General features: G+C 45.9%; 1 protein-coding gene across 5 annotated transcripts in view; it reads left to right on the top strand.

The window, feature by feature from the left end:
* The window catches only part of si:cabz01068815.1 (solute carrier family 51 subunit beta), a 71,733-nt gene that overhangs the window by 39,788 nt on the left and 11,790 nt on the right, over nucleotides 1–20,155 (top strand). For 3 of the 5 annotated variants that reach the window (XM_038813838.1, XM_038813839.1, XM_038813840.1), the window contains exons 3-5: nucleotides 16,039–16,410; nucleotides 17,559–17,612; nucleotides 18,363–18,512. In XM_038813838.1, coding sequence (XP_038669766.1) covers nucleotides 16,039–16,410; nucleotides 17,559–17,612; nucleotides 18,363–18,512 — 576 coding nt within the window. The remainder of the gene's footprint in view (nucleotides 1–16,038; nucleotides 16,411–17,558; nucleotides 17,613–18,362; nucleotides 18,513–20,155) is intronic. The other 2 variants (XM_038813841.1, XM_038813842.1) reach the window with 2 other exon arrangements.

The following is a 20,155-nucleotide window of genomic DNA, read 5'->3' on the forward strand; positions in this document are numbered from 1 at the left end:
GCTGTGCACTAGGGTTCTAGTTTCTCCTCCTCCTGGAAACATCCTCTCCACGTTCTCTCTATCTAAGCCTCTCCGTATTCTGTAATCAGACCAACAATCTAGCATAGCTGGCATTGTTGGTCGGCACTTCAGTGGGTGCTGCCGCCAAAACCTTCTCCTATTGGATGGTCAGATTCACGCATTAATTTAGTGTGAACAGATGGGACCTATGTTCCCTGGAGTTTAGAAGAATGAGAGGCGGCTACTTTTTTCGTCGGGGGCTCGACAGGGTAGATGCTTCTCCTGACTGGGGAGTCTAAAACTAGTTAGTGGGGGAGGGGGGTACTTTGGTGGGCACAGCCTCAGGATAAGGGTTGACCATTTAGTAATTGGGATGAGGAAAATTTTCATTACTCAAATGGTTATGAAAGTCTGGGATTCTCATTCCCAGCGAGCAGCGGATGCTCAGTTGTTGACTATCTTCAATGCAGAGGGCAGCAGACGTTTAGGTGCTAAGGGAACCTAAGGACATGTAGATAATGTAAGAATGTATAGCTCAGGAAGATGAGCAACTTTGAGCTTATTGAATGGCAGAGCAGACTCGAGGAGCCAAATGGCATATTCCTGCTTCCGTATCTTATATTATAATGGCTGGTAAGTAAGTAAAGTACTTTTACCCAGGCCTTTGCACTACTCTGTTTGTGGCTCAAAAATGTTATAGCAGTAGGTTGGGTTAAATATCCTTCTGATATTTCCAAGGAAATGCCTATCTTCCGCGTGATGACATGAAATAATGACACTGTTATTTCAAGTATAAGAACAGCAGTCTTCATCAGTGTCTGTCTCAGTCAGAGGCTTTATGGAAACTAATCTTAAAATGTCTGCCTCCAGAGGCAACCTCATGGCAGAGCGACATAACAATGGATAGCCAGTGGTGTCAATCAGACTGGTTACATTTCAAAATCTAACATCCCCCCCCCCCCTTTCATGTCTAACTAAAGATACAAACATTCCCCTTTTCCAGCGAACAAAAGACAAATTTGCGTTCATTATCCTGTGTGAATGTGAGTCCAGGTTTTCCACTATACCCCCACTGTTCTTCTGCATGAACACTGTCTGTTCGACGAGTCAGTCGCTGCACATGCATTGCGCAAATCGTCTTTGGATTGTGCCGGTCTATTTATGGAACTCGTGCATTTGACATTGGCTATTCATCTGGGCGATGTTCCTTGTCTGGAGCGTCATTCCTGTGGCCCTTGTTGCTTTGGTGACTTGTTATCCCATTGCATTTGTTGGGGGCTGGTGGACCCCTGAGATTTAAAAAATTGTATATTTTTATTGAACATTTTTTGAGAAGTGTAAAACAGGAAAACAAACCAAAAACGATAACACCCACATCCCCCCAGAATCCCGCCCCCCACCAACAGCTGACAGTGACTGAGCTCTTTAAAGTAGAAAACAAATGGCCGCCATCTTCTGTAGAACCCCTCGATTGCACCCGTTATGATGTACTTAATTTCCTCAAGGTGTAGAAACTCCATAGGATCCCCCAGCCATACTGAGGCATTGGGTGGAGAAGCTGACCTCCACCCCCAACAGAACCCGCCTGCGAGCAAACAATGAGATGAAGGTCAAGCTATCCGCCCCCGCACCCAACTGCAGCTCCGAAAGATCTGACAACCCCAAATATGGCCCGAAGGGGTCGGGCTCCAATTCAATTTGTAAAATTGCCAACATGGTGCTGAAGAAGGAGACCCAAAATCTCATCAGCTCAGGACATGGCCAAAACATATGTACCTGGTTTCCCAGGCCCCTCCCACAGCGCTCACACTTATCCTTTACTTCCTCAAACAGCCAACTCATCCTAGACCACAACAAATGCACCCAGTGTACCACCTTTAAACTGTAGATGCCCAAATATTGCATACCCTCCCCCCCCCCCCCCCCAAGTCCTCCTCCCACTTGGCCCCTTAATCCCCTCTAGAGTTGCCGTATACTCCACCAGGATCCTCCTGTAAATTCCCGAAGTACTCCCCCCGCCCCCCACCCCCCACCCCCGCCACCTCTCTTTCCCCTGGCCAACAGAAACAGAAGACACAGCCCGAATGAGACACAGCAAAGAGTGAGTTTGGGAATTTGAAGCTAGGTGGGAATTGAATTAAATTCAATCGGTAAGACTGTTCCTTTTTAAATTTAAGGAGTTTAAATTAATCTAAAATTATGCAGTGAAGGTGAACAAGGGCTGCCCCACCCACTCAACATAACTGGCTGACAGTTAAGTGTCAGTCACCTTAATCTACTTTGATCTAAAAGCAGGTGGGAGTAGTCAACTTAGGCCAATTTAAAAGAGCAACTTGTAACTCACTCCCATGTGATGGTCACGACTGGAAGTTAAATATCCGAGGGTATCAAACTATTCAGAAGGACAGAGTGGATGGTAAGGGAGGTGGTGTAGCTCTGTTATTTAAGGATGACATCCGGGCAATAGTAAGGGATGACATCGGTGCTATGGAGGATAAGGTTGAATCCATTTGGGTGGAAATCAGGAATAGTAAGGCGAAAAAGTCACTGATAGGAGTAGTCTATAGGCCACCAAATAGTAACATTATGGTGGGGCAGGCAATAAACAAAGAAATAACTGATGCATGTAGAAATGGTACAGCAGTTATCATGGGGGATTTTAATCTACATGTCGATTGGTTTAACCAGGTTGGTCAAGGCAGCCTTGAGGAGGAGTTTATAGAATGTGTCTGCGATAGTTTCCTAGAACAGTATGTAATGGAACCTACGAGGGAACAAGCGGTCCTAGATCTGGTCCTGTGTAATGAAACAGGATTGATTAATGATCTCATAGTTAGGGATCCTCTCGGAAGGAGCGATCACAATATGGTGGAATTTAAAATACAGATGGAGGGTGAGAAGGTAAAATCAAACACAAGTGTTTTGTGCTTAAACAAAGGAGATTACAATGGGACGAGAGAAGAACTAGCTAAGGTAGACTAGGAGCAAAGACTTTATGGTGAAACAGTTGAGGAACAGTGGAAAACCTTCCAAGCGATTTTTCACAGTGCTCAGCAAAGTTTTATACCAACAAAAAGGAAGGACGGTAGAAAGAGGGAAAATCGACAGTGGATATCTAAGGAAATAAGGGAGAGTATCAAATTGAAGGAAAAAGCATATAAAGTGGCAACGATTAGTGAGAGACTAGAGGACTGGGAAATCTTTAGGGGGCAACAGAAAGCTACTAAAAAAGCTATAAAGAAGAGTAAGATAGATTATGAGAGTAAACTTGCTCAGAATATAAAAACAGATAGTAAAAGTTTCTACAAATATATAAAACAAAAAAGAGATGGCTAGGGTAAATATTGGTCCTTTAGAGGATGAGAAGGGAGATTTAATAATGGGAGATAAGGAAATGGCTGAGGAACTAAACAGGTTTATTGGGTCGGTCTTCACAATGGAAGACACAAATAACATGCCAGTGACTGATAGAAATGAGGCTATGACAGGTGAGGACCTTGAGATGATTGTTATCACTAAGGAGGTAGTGATGGGCAAGCTAATGGGGCTAAAGGTAGACAAGTCTCCTGGCCCTGATGGAATGCATCCCAGAATGCTAAAAGAGATGGCTTGGGAAATTGCAAATGCACTCGTGGTAATTTACCAAAATTCACTAGACTCTGGGGTAGTCCCGGCGGATTGGAAATTAGCAAGCGTGACACCACTGTTTAAAAAAGGAGGTAAGCAGAAAGCGGGTAATTATAGGCCAGTGAGCTTAACTTTGGTAGTAGGGAAGATGCTGGAATCTATCATCAAGAAAGAAATAGCGAGGCATCTGGATGGAAATTGTCCCATTGGGCAGATGCAGCAAGGGTTCATAAAGGGTAGGTCGTGCCTAACTAATTTAGTGGAATTTTTTCAGGACATTACCATTGCAGTAGATAACGGGGAGCCAATGGATGTGGTATATCTGGATTTCCAGAAAGCCTTTGACAAGGTGCCACACAAAAGGTTGCTGCATCAGATAAAGATGCATGGCATTAAGGGTAAAGTAGTACCATGGATAGAGGATTGGTTAATTAATAGAAAGAAAAGAGTGGGGATTAATGGGTGTTCCTCTGGTTGGCAATCAGTAGCTAGTGGTGTCCCTCAGGGATCAGACGACACTAAGATGAGTGGTAAAGCAAAAAGTGCAGAGGATACTGGAAGTCTGCAGAGGGATTTGGATAGGTTAAGTGAATAGGCTAGGGTCTGGCAGATGGAATACAATTTTGACAAATGTGAGCTTCTCCATTTTGGTAGGAATAACAGCAAAAGGGATTATTATTTAAATGGCAAAATATTAGAACATGCTGCTGTGCAGAGAGATATGGGTGTGCTACTGCATGAGTCACAAAAAAATGGTTTACAGGTGCAACAGGTGATTAAGAAGGCAAATGGAATGTTGTCCTTCATTGCTCGAGGGATGGAGTTTAAGACGAGGGAGGTTATGCTGCAATTGTATAAGGTGATAGTGAGGCCACACTTGGAGTATTGTGTTCAGTTTTGGTCTCCTTACCTGAGAATGGACGTACTGGCACTGGAGGGTGTGCAGAGGAGATTCACTAGGTTAATCCCAGACCTGAAGGGGTTGGATTACGAGGAGAGGTTGAGTAGTCTGGGACTGTACTCATTGGAATTTAGAAGGATGAGGGGGGATCTTATAGAAACATATAAAATTATGAAGGGAATAGATAGGATAGATGCAGGCAGGTTGTTTCCACTGGTGGGTGAAAGCAGAACTAGGGGGCATAGCCTCAAAATAAGGGGAAGTAGATTTAGGACTGAGTTTAGGAGGAACTTCTTCACCCAAAGGGTTGTGAATCTATGGAATTCCTTGCCCAGTGAAGCAGTTGAGGCATCTTCATTAAATGTTTTTAAGATAGATAGTTTTTTGAAGAATAAAGGGATTAAGGGTTATGGTATTCAGGCCGGTAAGTGGAGCTGAGTCCACAAAAGATCAGCCATGATCTAATTGAATGGCGGAGCAGGCTCGAGGGGCCAGATGGCCTACTCCTGCTCCTGATTCTTATATTCTCATGTTCTTAAACTTTTCCAACAGCGTCGATGGTGGCACCACCAGAAAATATGGGAAGACCTTCCTCGCAAAGTCCCAAACCTAGATACCTAACAGTGGACCTCTGAGATTGATGGTGGTTCTCAGTATTGTTGCCGAGATTCCCTCCCTCTAACCACTTCCACTGGAGGTGCCAATTTCTCTCCACGTGCCTAATGTCCACGTGTGTTTTTCTCTTGATTCCATCAAATGACTTGTTGCCTCATTATACATCATGCAGAAGACATTCTCAAAATGTAGGCAATCATTTTCTTTTAATGTCTTTTATATTAGGGAAACTGTAAATATGTAACCACATGACCTTCAAAAGAACCTTGGTCGAGGTTATTTCATGCCCCCGGTGCACTTTACGACTGCTAAGATCACTGCAAAGTTTCTCTCTTTTCACTTTTCTCCTTTGTTTCCTTCCCCAGAAAGATATTCCGTAGTAACTGTGTTGGAAGGGATGTTCAGTGCAGGTTGAGGATCCTTTATCCCAAGCCCTAGGGTCCGATTGCGTTTCAGACTTCAGATAACTTTGGTTTTTGGATACCGCAAATATGTTTGCATTGCAATAGGCTAGGCCTAGACCAGCTACAGTCTAAAGTAAACAAAATAAAGTAAGGTATATCACTGAATAATAAATGCAGGGAACCTGTAATAAGTTCCTTTAACATACGAACATAAGAACTAGGAGCAGGAGTAGGCCATCTGGCCCCTCGTGCCTGCTCCGCCATTCAATGAGATCATGGCTGATCTTTTGTGGACTCAGCTCCACTTTCCGGCCCGAACACCATAACCCTTGATCCCTTTATTCTTCAAAAAACTATCTATCTTTACCTTAAAAACATTTAATGAAGGAGCCTCAACTGCTTCACTGGGCAAGGAATTCCATAGATTCACAACCCTTTGGGTGAAGAAGTTCCTCCTAAACTCAGTCCTAAATCTACTTCCCCTTATTTTGAGGCTATGTCCCCTAGTTCTGCTTTCACCCGCCAGTGGAAACAACCTGCCCGCATCTATCCTATCTATTCCCTTCATAATTTTAAATGTTTCTATAAGATCCCTCCTCATCCTTCTAAATTCCAATGAGTACAGTCCCAGTCTACTCAACCTCTCCTCATAACCCAACCCCTTCAGGTCTGGGATTAACCTAGTGAATCTCCTCTGCACACCCTCCAGTGCCAGTATGTCCTTTCTCAAGTAAGGAGACCAAAACTGAACACAATACTCCAGGTGTGGCCTCACTATCACCTTATACAATTGCAACATAACCTCCCTAGTCTTAAACTCCATCCCTCTAGCAATGAAGAACAAAATTCCATTTGCCTTCTTAATCACCTGTTGCACCTATAAACCAACTTTCTGTGACTCATGCACTAGCACATCCAGGTCTCTCTGCACAGCGGCATGGTTTAATATTTTATCATTTAAATAATAATCCCGTTTGCTGTTATTCCTACCAAAATGGATAACCTCACATTTGTCAACATTTTTGACATGTTCACCACAAAAAATGTGAGGTAAACAGTGCAGACGAACAACTAAACTTACTGTGCGACATGTTGATGAGGTTTTTAAAAAGTGCGGTTATTGGATGTGTTTGGTTCTTGGATTCAGCGATAAAGGATATGCAACCCCTTTAAGGGCCAATCTCTCGCAGTCCGTGAGGCCGGCCAGTGCATGAGTGCGCAAACCTTGACCAATGGGGAGAAAGCATGGGACCCTGGAAACAGAGGCCCGGGCAGTATAGGCCCGAGAATCGTAGAGTGAAGGCCTGTTTCAGAGGCCTCTGTGCCAGTATATAGTTGTCCTTTGCCTTCTTCTCAATAAATCCCTTTTGGTTATTCAAGAAGCCTCCGGAGTATTGCCTCAATGCGCCACATTGGCGATGATGGTAAATCGGACAATGGTCGCTAGTCTCAGAACTTGTGGGGGAAGGAGTTACGTCGGAAAACAGTGAGTGTAAAAAGGAACCGTGCCTATGATTGGGACAAACGACCCATTAGATCAGGGGGTTGAAGCCTGGAGCCAGTATATCGAGCGACTCTGGTATTTCATAGGAGACGCTAACAAAAAGTTATTTTATTTTATTGACGGTTTGTAGGCCATGAACCTTTAATCACACAATTGCTCGACCAATTGTGACACTTGTGAGGGTACACATCAACCTCGGACTCTCCATCGTGCAACAAGTTTAATTTGCCTCTTGGGAAACTGGGAGCGACGATCTCGGCTTTCGTTGCCGGACTCCGCCAAATGGCCAAACATTGTGAATTTGCCATGGTGTTGAGCGACATGCTGTGTGACCGCTTAGTATGCGACATCAGTAACGCGCAGAGGAATCTGCTGGACAAGGCAATTGAAATAGCCCAGGCAGCTGAATGCATTTCAAAGGACACATCAGAGCTTCCATGCGTGCAAGAGGGTGAAGGTAAACCAACTGTGGAGCAGTGTGGTTGCAAAGCACGCACCCTGATCGACAGGCACTGAGGAAGTTCAGCCATGGTCCCAGGAGCAGGATCGTAGCCAGAGGTCAGGACAGAAGACGGGCCATCAACCTAGGAATTTTGACAAACACTGTAGATGCGGGGGTGGGGGAGATGACAAGCGTATCATTGAAGAGAATTTATTTAATTTGGGTGCAATAGAAAGGGCCGCATTCGGACACGTTGCCGCGCCAAGCAGGGCACGGCAAATTTTTAAAAAAATAAATAAATAGTGACGCCAATGAATAAAGTGGAGAAGAACTCCAAGTCAGAAATATACAGGCTGAATGTGGTTAAAGTGAGCAAAACAGCCCCAATGGAAATAGTCCTCATGGTTAACCATAAGACATAGGAGCAGAAGTAGACCATTTGGCCCATCGTGTCTGCTCCATCATTCAATCATGGCTGATATTTTTCTCATCCCCATTCTCCTGCCTTCCCATAATAACCCCTGATCCCTTTATTAATCAAGAATGGGCAATCATTAAGCACGGAGGTTGACAAAAGTGCGTTGGCCATGGTGATGGGCAGACAAACTTTCAAATACCTTTTGTGGAGGGGTTCAGCCTTAGAGGCTGAGCAGTATAGTCGCCAAGTTGAAGAGGTACAGAGGGGAGACATTGAGGACAATGATGATGTCATTGTCATACTGTATCAGCAACAGGATGCCCAGTTACCCTTGATCATCCTAGAGAGCCAATGGCCGAATCTCATGGGGTGGGATTGGCTGTGCCAAAGTTAGCTGAACTGAGATTTTCAAAATATCAGATGGTGTATTCCAGGAAGTCCGATACAATTTAAAAGATGTGTTTTGGAACACGCTCGGTCAGATTTGAAGAGTAAAGTCCGAGATTTATATCAACCCAGAATTCTTCAGGGTGAGGCCGTCTCTTGCACCAATATGTTGAGGCCGATTTAAAGCACTTGAAAGATTTGGGAATTATAAGCCCATTTCAATTTTCTGAATGGGCAACCCCAATCGTCCCTGTTTTAAAGCCTGTTTGCTCAGTCAGAATCTGCAGGGACTACAAGCGTACAATGAATCAAGTGGCCCAATTTGACAAATATTTGCATAGAATAGATGGAAACTTGGGGGGAGCTGAATGTACTCAAAACCTGACCAAAATCAGGTTTATTTTCAATTGGAACTGGACGAGGATACCCGGATGTATGCGAACATTAATACGCAAAAAGGCCTTCCAGTACATCAGGTTACCTTTTAGTATGTGCAATATTACAGAGCACAATGGGAAACCTACTCCATAGCATCCCAAAGGCCGTAGTTTACCTGAATGATGTTTCAGTGACAGGAATGGCACCTAGCTAGCTTAGAAGAAGTTCCAAGAACAGTCGGAGATGCTGGCATCAGATTGAAGTGATAGAAATGTACATTCCAAGCCAGCGAGGTCACATACCTAGGGTTCAAAGTGGACTTAAAAGTGCCTGCACCCCCTTGACAACAACATGAGGACCATTATAGAAGACCCTACGTCAAACAAATGTTACAGAGCTTAAATCCTTTTTCGGGATGGTAAACATCAATGGTCGGTTCATCCCCAGTTTGGAAAGTACGTTGGCACCGCTACATCTCCTTTTAAAGAGTCACAGGAACAGGCATTCCGCCACATTAAACTGGCCCGACCGTCATTCAACTTGTTGGTCCATCTCAATCCCAGGTAAACAAAACATCTTGACCTGTGACACTTCACCTTATAGTATCGGGATGTTCCTGTCCCATAGGACGGAGGACGACTCAGAGAGGCCCATTGCTTTCGCCTCTCAGACTCTCACTGACGCCGAATGGAAGTATGCACAGATTGAGAAAGAAGGCCTCACTGTAATTTACGGTGTCAAGAAGTTTCACCAATACGTATACGGCCCCAGTGTCGCTATTATAATAGACCACAAACCACTGCTGGGGCTCCTCCGTGAGGACAAGCCTATTCCTCCGATTGCTTCCGCCGGAAAACAGCGGTGGGCTTTGTTGTTACCCGCCAATAACTAAATTTTCCAGCATCGGTCGGGGACTCAGATCTCATACGCCAATGCTCTCTGTCGGCTCCCGCTTTCCCCAAAATCTGACACTGCCACCTGTCCCACAAGAGATTGTCCTGGCATTAAACTTTCCAGACACCCCACGGTCTCGTCACCCCACATCAAAAACTGGACTCAAAGTGATCTAGTCTTTTCCAAAGTGAAACAAATGGTCTTGGCCGGATGGCACCATGACCAGTCAGATCAGCTCTGACCCTACCGCGTCAGAAAATATTAACCCCCCCAGCAAGAGAGCCAGTGCTGCAGGAGTTGTACCGTGCACACCCTGGCCAGACCTAGATGAAAATGTTGGCCAGGATCTGACACCGCGAATCTTGCCACCCACCTGCAGCCATGGGGGGGGGGGGGGGGGGGGGCCTGATGGACCGTGGACGAGGTTACATATTTATTTTGCAGGCCCTTTCCCGGGAAGAATGTTCCTGATACTAGTGGACGCCCAGTCCCAAGTGGTTGGATGTTCGGGAAATGGGGAAGACAACGTCAGCAACCATCATTGACACCCTGCGTCAAATGTTCGCTTCCCAGCGCCTCCCTGAGGCGTTGATGTCTGACGATGGCACTGCATTTACCGGAGAGGAACTTCAGCACTTCGAAAAAACAAACCGCAAACCGCATAGCTCCCTACCACCCGGCCTTGAACGGATTAGCAGAGAAGTTAGGTCAGATGTTCAAGTCTGTAATGAGGAAACAACCGAACAGACCGTTACACCTTAGGTTTGCCAACTTCCTTCTCGCTGAATAGGCAGGAAACTTTCTCCCCCAAGTGGCCATTACAGTGCAATTACATTTTCATAAATCCCAGCTGAAACCATATGCTGGTGTTTTAAAATGCAGTTATGTCACAATGAAATGAAAATCACTTATTGTCACGAGTAGGCTTCAATGAAGTTACTGTGAAAAGCCCCTAGTTGCCACATTCCGGCACCTGTCCGGGGAGGCTGGTATGGGAATCGAACCGTGCTGCTGGCCTGCTTGGTCTGCTTTAAAAGCCAGCGATTTAACCTGGTGAGCTAAACCAGTTTACAACAGGAACTAAATACTTTGGAGACTTGGGCACAAGAAAGTATTGCCCTTTCGTAAATTTGTCGTAAATTATGTCAAGTCTTTTTTATGACCCAGGTGCTGAATATTGCACAATCATCGTTTTCAGCTGCTTCCAATTATGCTTGCTAACTGTTCCTAAGAATGACATTCATTTGATGGACATGTTTTTTGAGCTCTCCTACCACTTCTCTTCGATGACCAAATCCTCAGCAAGTTCTATCTTATTTCTGGCTGATAGTGGCCAGAATTATCCGGCCACTGGGACTCTCTTTTTCCACTGGCAACGCACCCACCCACCCCCCCCCCCCCTTCTTATCTTACTCCTAAAATGCCCCACATGAACGATAAAGCTGGCTCACCGCCTTCCCCATCGATACAAGCTCAAACTCCACCTGTAGCCTCTTCCTCTCCACCAGCAACTCTGCCATCGGGGCCGTGGATTTTGTCAATCCACCTTCAGAATGGAGTCAACCAAAGACTGCCTTTCCGCCCTCCCCCCCCCCTTCAAACTTCAGCCAACAAACCCACCCAGCTCCAAAAAGCGCCCTCCCCCACCCCAAACAAGGAAAACCCAACTAGCCTAAGCCCTTTAACTTACCCCCCAAACAAAACAAAAAACGCATCCCCTCCCCAGCAACCAGCCGCAGCCCCCCCCCCCCCCCCATCCGCTCCCGTTAACTAACATACCTCCGAGCAGGTGACCCCCACTTGGGGAACAAAAACAGAACCAAACAAGAAAAAGAACAAACACCCGCTTTCCCCAATCCCTCATTCAAAAATCGCACGTACTGGGAATATAGAACCCATATCCCCCTTTGAAACAAGCAACCCCATACCACCATGGGAAGGGGAAAGAAAACGCAAAAACATAATTAAAAAATGCAAAGAGGCAAGAAACATGACCATGTAAAATTCAAAACTCCATAACATCCAACAACTACAGTCAGATCTCTCCCAGTCCATTTCTCCTCACAAAGTAATTTGCCTCCTCCAGCGTTTTAAAATAACGATCTCTGTCCTTGAACGTGACCCATCATCGAGCCGGGTCCAGCACTCAGAACCGCACCTTGCTCTTGTACAGCTTGTTGAACCTAGTTTGTCGTTTTGCCAGTTCTGCCCGAATATCTTGATAAACCCGGATGGGATGCCCCTCCCATCTACTCTCTCGCCTGACCTTCACCCACTTTCAAATCTGCTCCTTGTCTGGATACCCATGAACATGGACTATGACCGCCCATGGTGGATCCCTGGATCTGGGCTTCTGATGCAATGACCGATAGGCCCGGTCCACCACGGGAGGGTTCGCAAATACCCAAACCGCCCACCAACATCCCGAACATCTTGGCCACGTACCCCGTGGCGTTCATACTTTCAATGCCCTCTGGTTGCACGACAATCTTCAGGTTCTGGCTCCTGGCCCGATTCTCCTGGCCATCCACCTTGACCTTCAATTCCTTTTGGGTCACCCCCAACAATGCCACTTCTGCCTCCAAAGAGCCAATCCGGTCACTGCGTTCTGAGACTGCCTCCTCCACCTCCGAATCGTCGTGCCCTGCGATTCTGACCCTTCTCCACACTATCCAAAGTCATGTGAGTGGCTACCGTCGCCACCTCAATCACTTTGGATTGATCCTCCAACATTGCCCGTCTTTACTTCTGGAATTCCCCCATCAGGAACTCCATTAACTTCCCCGTTGTTCATTGGGAGGACATCGACGACACGGAGGGCTCCGCCATTTTCTCTTCCACTCCTTCACTGCTCCCATAAACCGGGCAAAAAGGGCCAAACACCAAGATTCCAAGTGGAAAATACCTTGTGTGTGACTGCTCACCTCATAGCTGCCGCTGGAAGTCTCATTTATCTATCTGTCTTAAAGACACTCAGCGACGTGGCCTCCACAGCCTCCTACGGCACTGCGTTCCACAGCTTCACCGTCCTTTGGCTGAAGAAATTCTTCCACATCTCTGTTTTAAAGAATTGTCCCATCATTCTGAGGCTGTGCCCTCAGGTTCTAGTCTCTCTTACTTGTGGAAACACCCTCGCCATGTTCACTCTATCTAGGCCTCTCAGTATTCTGTAAGTATCAATGAGATCCCCTCTCATCCTTCTGAACTTCCATCGAGTACAGGCCCAGAGTCCTCAGCCGCTCCTCATATGGCAAGCTCTTTATCCCTTCATTCCTGTGAACCTCCTGTGGAACTCCTCCAAGGCCAGCATATCCTTTCTTAGATACAGGGTCCAAAATTGCTCACAATATTCCAAATGGGGTCTGACCAGAGCCTTATACAGCCTCAGCAGTACATCCCAGCTCTTGTACTCCAGCCCTCTCGAAATGAATGCTAACATTGCATTTGCCTTCCTAGTCCTCTGGCTGCGAGTTGCTGACTCGGGTACTTGTGGAAATATATTCCAGTCAGCAGTCATTTAGTTTTGGGTGGGAAATGCACGGCTGGCAAAAAGGAGCGCGGAGCACACTAGAAACTAACTCTGGAGAAGGAGTAACTTCAGGAAAGAAATTTTAAGAGAATTGATTTTTCTTTTAAACTCATCAGTCCTAGGGAGGCTGTGTTGGTGGCGGTGACTGTAACAGTGACCCTGGGAGGCAAGAAAGTCCACGGCAGCAACCTCTACATCAGCCTCATGTACCCTGTACCCTGTAGGCTGTACCCTGTACTGCAGCCAGAATTTGCCCAGAGACAAAATGGTCAGGCAGTCTTTATGATCAATTTTGGTGACCATTGGGCGACCCATTTTACACCATCCCACGGTCGCGAACGCCACTTTGAAAAAACACTTGTCTAGACCAGCCAGATCCAGACTATTCGCCACAGATGCACTTGTGCTGAATGCAGTGGCTGCAATCTGACACATTCACGTCCTTGAGCTCGGTTGCGTTTTGTGCCCTGTACAGATCGGCAATTTCTCTCTCATCTCCCCGCGGTACCCAAAATTATTTAATTCACTGGTGAAATTTTCTTTCTTGGAAGTCTCTGGTTTAGTGTTTGGAGCAAGCTGGCCATCCCGGGTCAGTTAGATTGACCATTGCTGGCCCCACTTCATGATGCCCATTGTGGTTCTAACACAGTGCGTGTGGGAATGACAACTAATACCGCGGCTTAGGGCCCTGCCTGAGCTGAGGACATGCTACTTCCCCAATGTATGGGTCTGCTTGATCCCAGGTTTGAGTGCTACAAAGTTGGGTGATAAAGGCTTCTAAGATGTATTGGGGACTCGGGAGCAGCCCACTGAGCCAATGACCGTGGATCTCCACCAGTAGACTAGATCCGACTGAAGCAACATCTAAAATGGAGGCCAGCTTCCAGTGCCAAGCCCACCGAGTGTTCTGATTCCAAATCAATCTTTCAATCCTTGTGTAATGAAGGTGTGAAATGCAAAGAGGATTACTGTGATCTCAGAGATTTTACTTTCTTCATCAAATGACTTGGCAGAAACTGATGCCAGTTGACAGGTAAGGGTGCAAAATATGAAGTTTACAAACTGCAAATCGATGGAGTTTAGTAGATTGGTGTCAGCTGACAGCCTGAGGTACTGGTGTATTCGATATAGTTACCTAGTACTTGACATGTAACTACCTGGTTGGGTGAAAATCGTCACTTTGAAATTGCTGAAAGGTTAAGTGGCTGCCATTGCTGTTGCCTTTTGACAAAGGTCAGCGTGGGGTCAAGCCGAGATTGGGTGTAATTGCTTTGTAACTCTGGGAAAGGAGTCAAATCTTTTTTGAAAGGTTAAGTGGCAGCCATTACTGTGGAGCCTGAGAGACCAGCCTTTTTAAAAATGATTTATTTCATTTATCTGCAGAAAATATCTTTCTGAACAACAATTTAACGTGCTTTGTTCTGTTTGAAAAACTGTACATTTTAAATATTTATCAGATTGAGATATCGCCAAAACCGGGATAAATTTAAAACAGATTCTTTGTTGTAGTATTTGGTTGGAGTTAGCGCAGAAATTGGTTTTGGGGTTCTACCAAATTGGAAGGGTCCCTGGTCATTGCTTCATCAGGACGTTCTTCCATTAGCCAGATTTCAATGCCAAGCTGAACCTACCTATCACATCCAGCCAGTTGCATTCATGAAGTCTTGTCCATATTGAAAAGAGCTGAGATTGTTTGAATCCTAGTCATATATAAATGGGAACAGTGATCATTAATGGTGAAAGTGACTGGATTATGAATGAACCCCTGGTTTTATCTGTTGTATCACATCACAGTAATGGGTATTCCAAGTCTCTTCCCGCACCTCGTGGTGCACCGAGGCATTCATCTGTTTCCATAGCTAGTAATTCCTGCAACAGGTCGCTCGTCTGTCCATAGGGGCTTTTAGCTTGAGGACGGACCACTCCACATCAAACATGGCTGACTGCGAGTCTCTCCCCCTCTTATCACCAGCATTGGTGCGTTGGAAGGGTTTGCAGGTTGACACAACCCATTTGGCCATGTTATGAAAGTAGCTCCCTTGAACATCAAGTCCTGGGGTGGCACACACACCCAGATGCTCTGCCTCAGAGGCAGTGACGTTACCACTGCACCACAGGGCCTCCTCATTAATGGGCATAGATGGTAGAAATTCCGAGAGCATCAGTTCCATAGGAAGCACAGTTGGGCAGAACGTCTCCTGCCACTTTGCCCTCTTCCAAATCTGAGAGAAGGTTTAATACCATAATGTGGTGGGCATTCCTGCCAGGACTGGCACTTACAGGGATACCCGTCCCACCTTTCTTCTTGGATTTTCACATGATTCCTAGATGACCCAGTCCACTATAAACTAACCACAGCGGCTGAAGCCATCGGAGGGTCAGCGTTCTTCTCGAAGCCACTCCATCAAAAGTGAGCCAATTTTGGAATGGCATTACATCCCAAAGGATCGACCGCAGTTGGGAATTTTCTCTGCACAGTCCACACGTGGCCCGGAACGGCATTGACATCCTCTCTCTCTGCTGACGCTGGTACTGTTAGGCCATCTAAGCAACATTTCCCGAGGGATTGTTGGGGTAACCTAGCTGGGAGATTCCCCAGAAATTCTTCCAAACTGATGACAAGAGACGTCCAGAGAACACCAAACTCCCTCTCTCCCAGAATATCGGTCAGCTGATCCTACCTTGGGGCTGCGTTCTTCCCCATCTAACACCCCCCCCCCACACCCCCCCCCCCCCCCCCCCCCCCCCCATTCCTCTCTGTCCCGAGAAGGAGCAGAATTCTAGGCTAGAATGTCAGTGACTGGATCAATCATTTAAACCTGTGCTTTTGTGTTGAAGAAAATAATCATGCTCCGTTTCTATTCCAAATGCAAGTATTGTGCAGTTTTACATCATAAAGATTACAACTGTTTTTTGTGCTTGTGCTAAAACACTTACAGGAGTGCAAGACTTTATAATAAAGAATTCTGGCAATAAATGCCTGGAAGCCTCCTTAGAGGGTAATCAGGTGCTGACAGTCAAATGCAATCCTGACTCGCTACTCCAAGACTGGGTGTGGAAACAAAACCGGCTCTTCAACCAAGGGAGCCGCAGGTGCCTTTCTGCAGGCCAGACTCTCATTGTGAAGACTGCAGCCTGTGAGAATACCATTGGCCTAACGTGGATCTGCACCAAACGTCGACTTGTCCACGTAGCCAGGACAATGTATCTGATCGCTGACGAAAACATAGTGTTCATTTCCAAAGAAAGGAAGAAAAATTCCAAGTGGAGCTCAATGAACGGTACAAGCATTTGCGCAAAACCATTTCAGGGTAAGACCAGGAGAGCAGATTGGATCGTGAGCTACACAGCAAGGAAATTCCGGTCCCATATTTTATGGTATTTTGAGACCCTACCAGCACACCAGCTGATTGACTGACGTGTTAGCAATCTTAGAAACCTGCAGCAGAGTAAAAGGCCATTCAGCCCATTGTGCCTATCCTGGGCAGCAGTTACCTGGAAACCTCGCCACCTGGACGTTCCTCTCCAAGCCACTCACCATCGTAACTTAGAAATATATCTAAGTTCCTTCACTGTCACTGGGTCAAATTTCTTCCTCCCTAACCGTACAAAACAAACAAAGAACAAAGAAAAGTACAGCACTGGAACAGGCCCTTCAGCCCTCCAAGCCTGTGCCGACCATGCTGCCCGTCTAAACTAAAATCTTTTACACTTCCGGGGTCCATATCCCTCTATTCCCATCCTATTCATGTATTTGTCAAGATGCCCCTTAAATGTCACTATCGTCCCTGCTTCCACCACCTCCTCCGGCAGCGAGTTCCAGGCACCCACTACCTCTGTGTAAATAGGTACTGTGTACTGTGCATGTACCAACACCACAGGGATTGCAGTTGTTTGAGAAGACAGATTACCACCTTCTCAAGGGCAACTAGGGATGGGCAATAAATGCTGGCTTAGCCAGTGATGCCCACATCCTGTAAATTATTTTTTTTAAATGTTGGCTCTTTGAATGAGCGTATTTATTCTTAGCCCCAGACCTCTTTTGAACCCAGTTGGGATCAAATGATCGGGACTGGTGCAAGATATGATTTAACTGTGTTTAACTTTGTGCCATAATGGAATTGATGAGACTGTTATATTTGCCACTGTTTGAGGTTCTTTTGAGCCATTTTCTGATTTGACATTTTCTGTAAGCAGATTGTAACCCTTATCGCCTGTAAAGCAGAGCTGTGACAAGCTGAAACTCATAAATCAAATATATTTGGAAAATCCAGCTTTAAAATATCAACTGCTCTGAGAGTAGAAGGCCACTGAGCTATAGTATATTCAAGCTGTCTGTTAGCTGATTAAACCGTGTCGGGCCAAATGCTTACTTGCAATCCAATCGACTTGAGCTGTACCCCTCAGGTCGTAAGTCACATGCTCGTCAAATGCTGATGAAATTCTTTCACCTCAACAGTACTGAGAGTCCAGCAAGAACCAACGAAGTGCAGAAAGACCGAGGCTTCAAAAGGTGAAACTGAAGCCTTCATTTTAAGTCGATGATTTTCCTTCTCTCTTCGCTTGCAAACCTCGGGGCGCTGAGTCCGATAGTAACGCCACTCGCCACAGCCTGGGAACTGACCTTGGGGCCTCTGCTGAGTTCCACACTTATCAAGTGAACTGTCCCAGTTTCGGGTGGTCAGAGAACAATAAATGGCTTGCCTTTATATCGTCCCTTTCACAACCTCAGGAGATCTCGAAATACTTTACAGCTAATGAAGTACTTGTTGAAAATACTACACCCATTATGCATATATCAAAGTCCCACAGACAAGGTGAAAATGACCAGATAATCTGTTTTCTCATGATGACGGGTTGATCAGGACAGCAGGAGAGGACTTCCCAAAATTTCCTTGAAAAAGTGCCACAAATTGTTCCTTTCACCTGCGAGGGCAGTGAACAGGCAACGGAATGGGGGGCTTTTCACAGTAACTTCATTGCAGCCTTCTTGTGACAATAAGCGATTATTATTATTATTGGTGGTTTAACACCTCATCAATGGAAAGCGCCACCGACTGCGTTGACCTCCCTCGGTACCACACTGGATTATCAGCCCTGATTTTGTTCTGCAGTTTTTCGGAGCGCGATTTAAACCTACGCCTTTCTGTCTCGGGCTATCTTGAACCACTGATGACGTTGATTTGCAATGGGCGGTGTTGTGGCTTTTGGATTCTGTGTAAAGATAAATCCTTAACGAATATTTCCTAATTGCATTGAACAGGAAACCTAGAGATAACATTAGCAAAGACTCAAATGTTGTCAACGGAATTTAAAGAAAAGGTTGGTGGGACCATCAGTGACGTAAGGCAGAATGAAACGAAAATGGAAGAAACTACCACAGCCAAGCAACTACTTCATCCAATGGAGGATTGTACGTAGTGTACTTTATTATTTTCTTTTTAATATATGTCCCTTGATTTTAAAACTTTGATCGTGTGGATAAAAGCAAAATACTGCAGGTGCTGGAAATCTGAAATTAAAACAAAATGCTGGAAAAACTTAGCAGGGTGGCACGGTGGCACAGTAGTTAGCACTGCTGCCTCACGGTGCCAATGACCGGGTTCAATTACGGCCTTGGGTCACTGTCTGTGTGAAGTTTGTGCATTCTCCCCGTGTCTGTGTGGGTTTCCGCCGGGTGCTCCGGTTTCTTCCCACAGTCCAAAGATGGGGTTGGGTGGATTGGCCATGCTAAGAATGTCCCTTAGTGTCCAGGGACGTGCAGGTTAGGCAATGGGTTACAGTGATAGGGCAGTATGGACGGGTGGGTGGACCTAGGTCGAGTGCTATTTTGATTGGTCGGTGCAGGCTCGATGGGCTGAATGGCCTCCTTCTGCACTGCAGGGATTCTATGATTCTGTGGAGAGAGAAATAGAGAGAGAAACAGTTAATGTTTCAAGATTGGATGATGTGGACATATCTTGCACATCACAAACCAATTCATTAATTATGTAACATTGTTAAAGTTTGGTGATTCAGACCGTTCAAGGTCACTTAAAAAATTTGAGGAGGAATGTTCATGGAGGTCATTTCTTTCTCCAGTAAGTTAACCTGATCAGTTCCACAGTTTCTGAAACTGAGATATAAACATCGGCTTGTTACACTACACTGCGAATGGCACCAGCAGAGAGTGACCCAGGAACAGCAGATCTAAATGATTGAACAGAATTCATGCCCCTTCTTTGCCCATTGCAAAGGATCCATACCCACAACTGTTTGGATACAAACACAAAGTTCTACTATGGCATGGGCAGCACGGTGGCGCAGTGGTTAGCACTGCTGCCTCATGGCGCCAAGGTCCCGGGTTCCATCCCAGCCCGGGTCACTGTCCATGTGGAGTTCGAACATTTTCTCCCCGTGTCTGCGTGGGTCTCACCCCCACAACCCAAAACGATGTGTAGGGTAGGTCGATTAGTTATGCTAAATTGCCCCTTCGTAGGAAATTTAAAAATGGATACTCTAAATTTTTTTTTTTTTTTCAAATTCGACTCTGGCATCTGAACATGGGTTAGACTGTAATGTCAATAGATCCAGTGACAACATAAATTTTTTTGAAAATGAGGGGCTCATTGGCTCCTCCTTTTCTTTGGATGGTATAGTGGCACAGCACCAGGGATCCGGGTTCAATTCCGGCCTTGGCTAACTGCCAGTGTGGAGTTTGCACTTTCTCCCCGTGTCCTTGTGGGTTTCCCCCGGGTGTTCTGCTTTCCTCCTGCAGTCCAAAGTTGCGCAGGCTCGGTGGATTGGCCGTGATAAATTTTCCTTTCGTGTCGAAAGGTTCGGTGGGGGTTACGGGATAGAGCAGGGGATTGGGCCTAGGTAGGGGGCTCTTTCGAATGGTCGGTGCAAACACGATGGGCTAAATGGCCCCCTTCAGCACTGTAGGGATTCAGTGAACAACTGACGATAGTTTCACGGTCATTACGGAGACTAGCTTTACATTCCAGATTTGTTATATGTTATATTTGTTATATGTATTTCACCAGCTTCCAAGGTGGGATTTGAACCCCTGCCCCC

Source organism: Scyliorhinus canicula, chromosome 12 (genome assembly GCF_902713615.1).
Source record: "Scyliorhinus canicula chromosome 12, sScyCan1.1, whole genome shotgun sequence".
Classification (NCBI taxonomy): domain Eukaryota; kingdom Metazoa; phylum Chordata; class Chondrichthyes; order Carcharhiniformes; family Scyliorhinidae; genus Scyliorhinus; species Scyliorhinus canicula.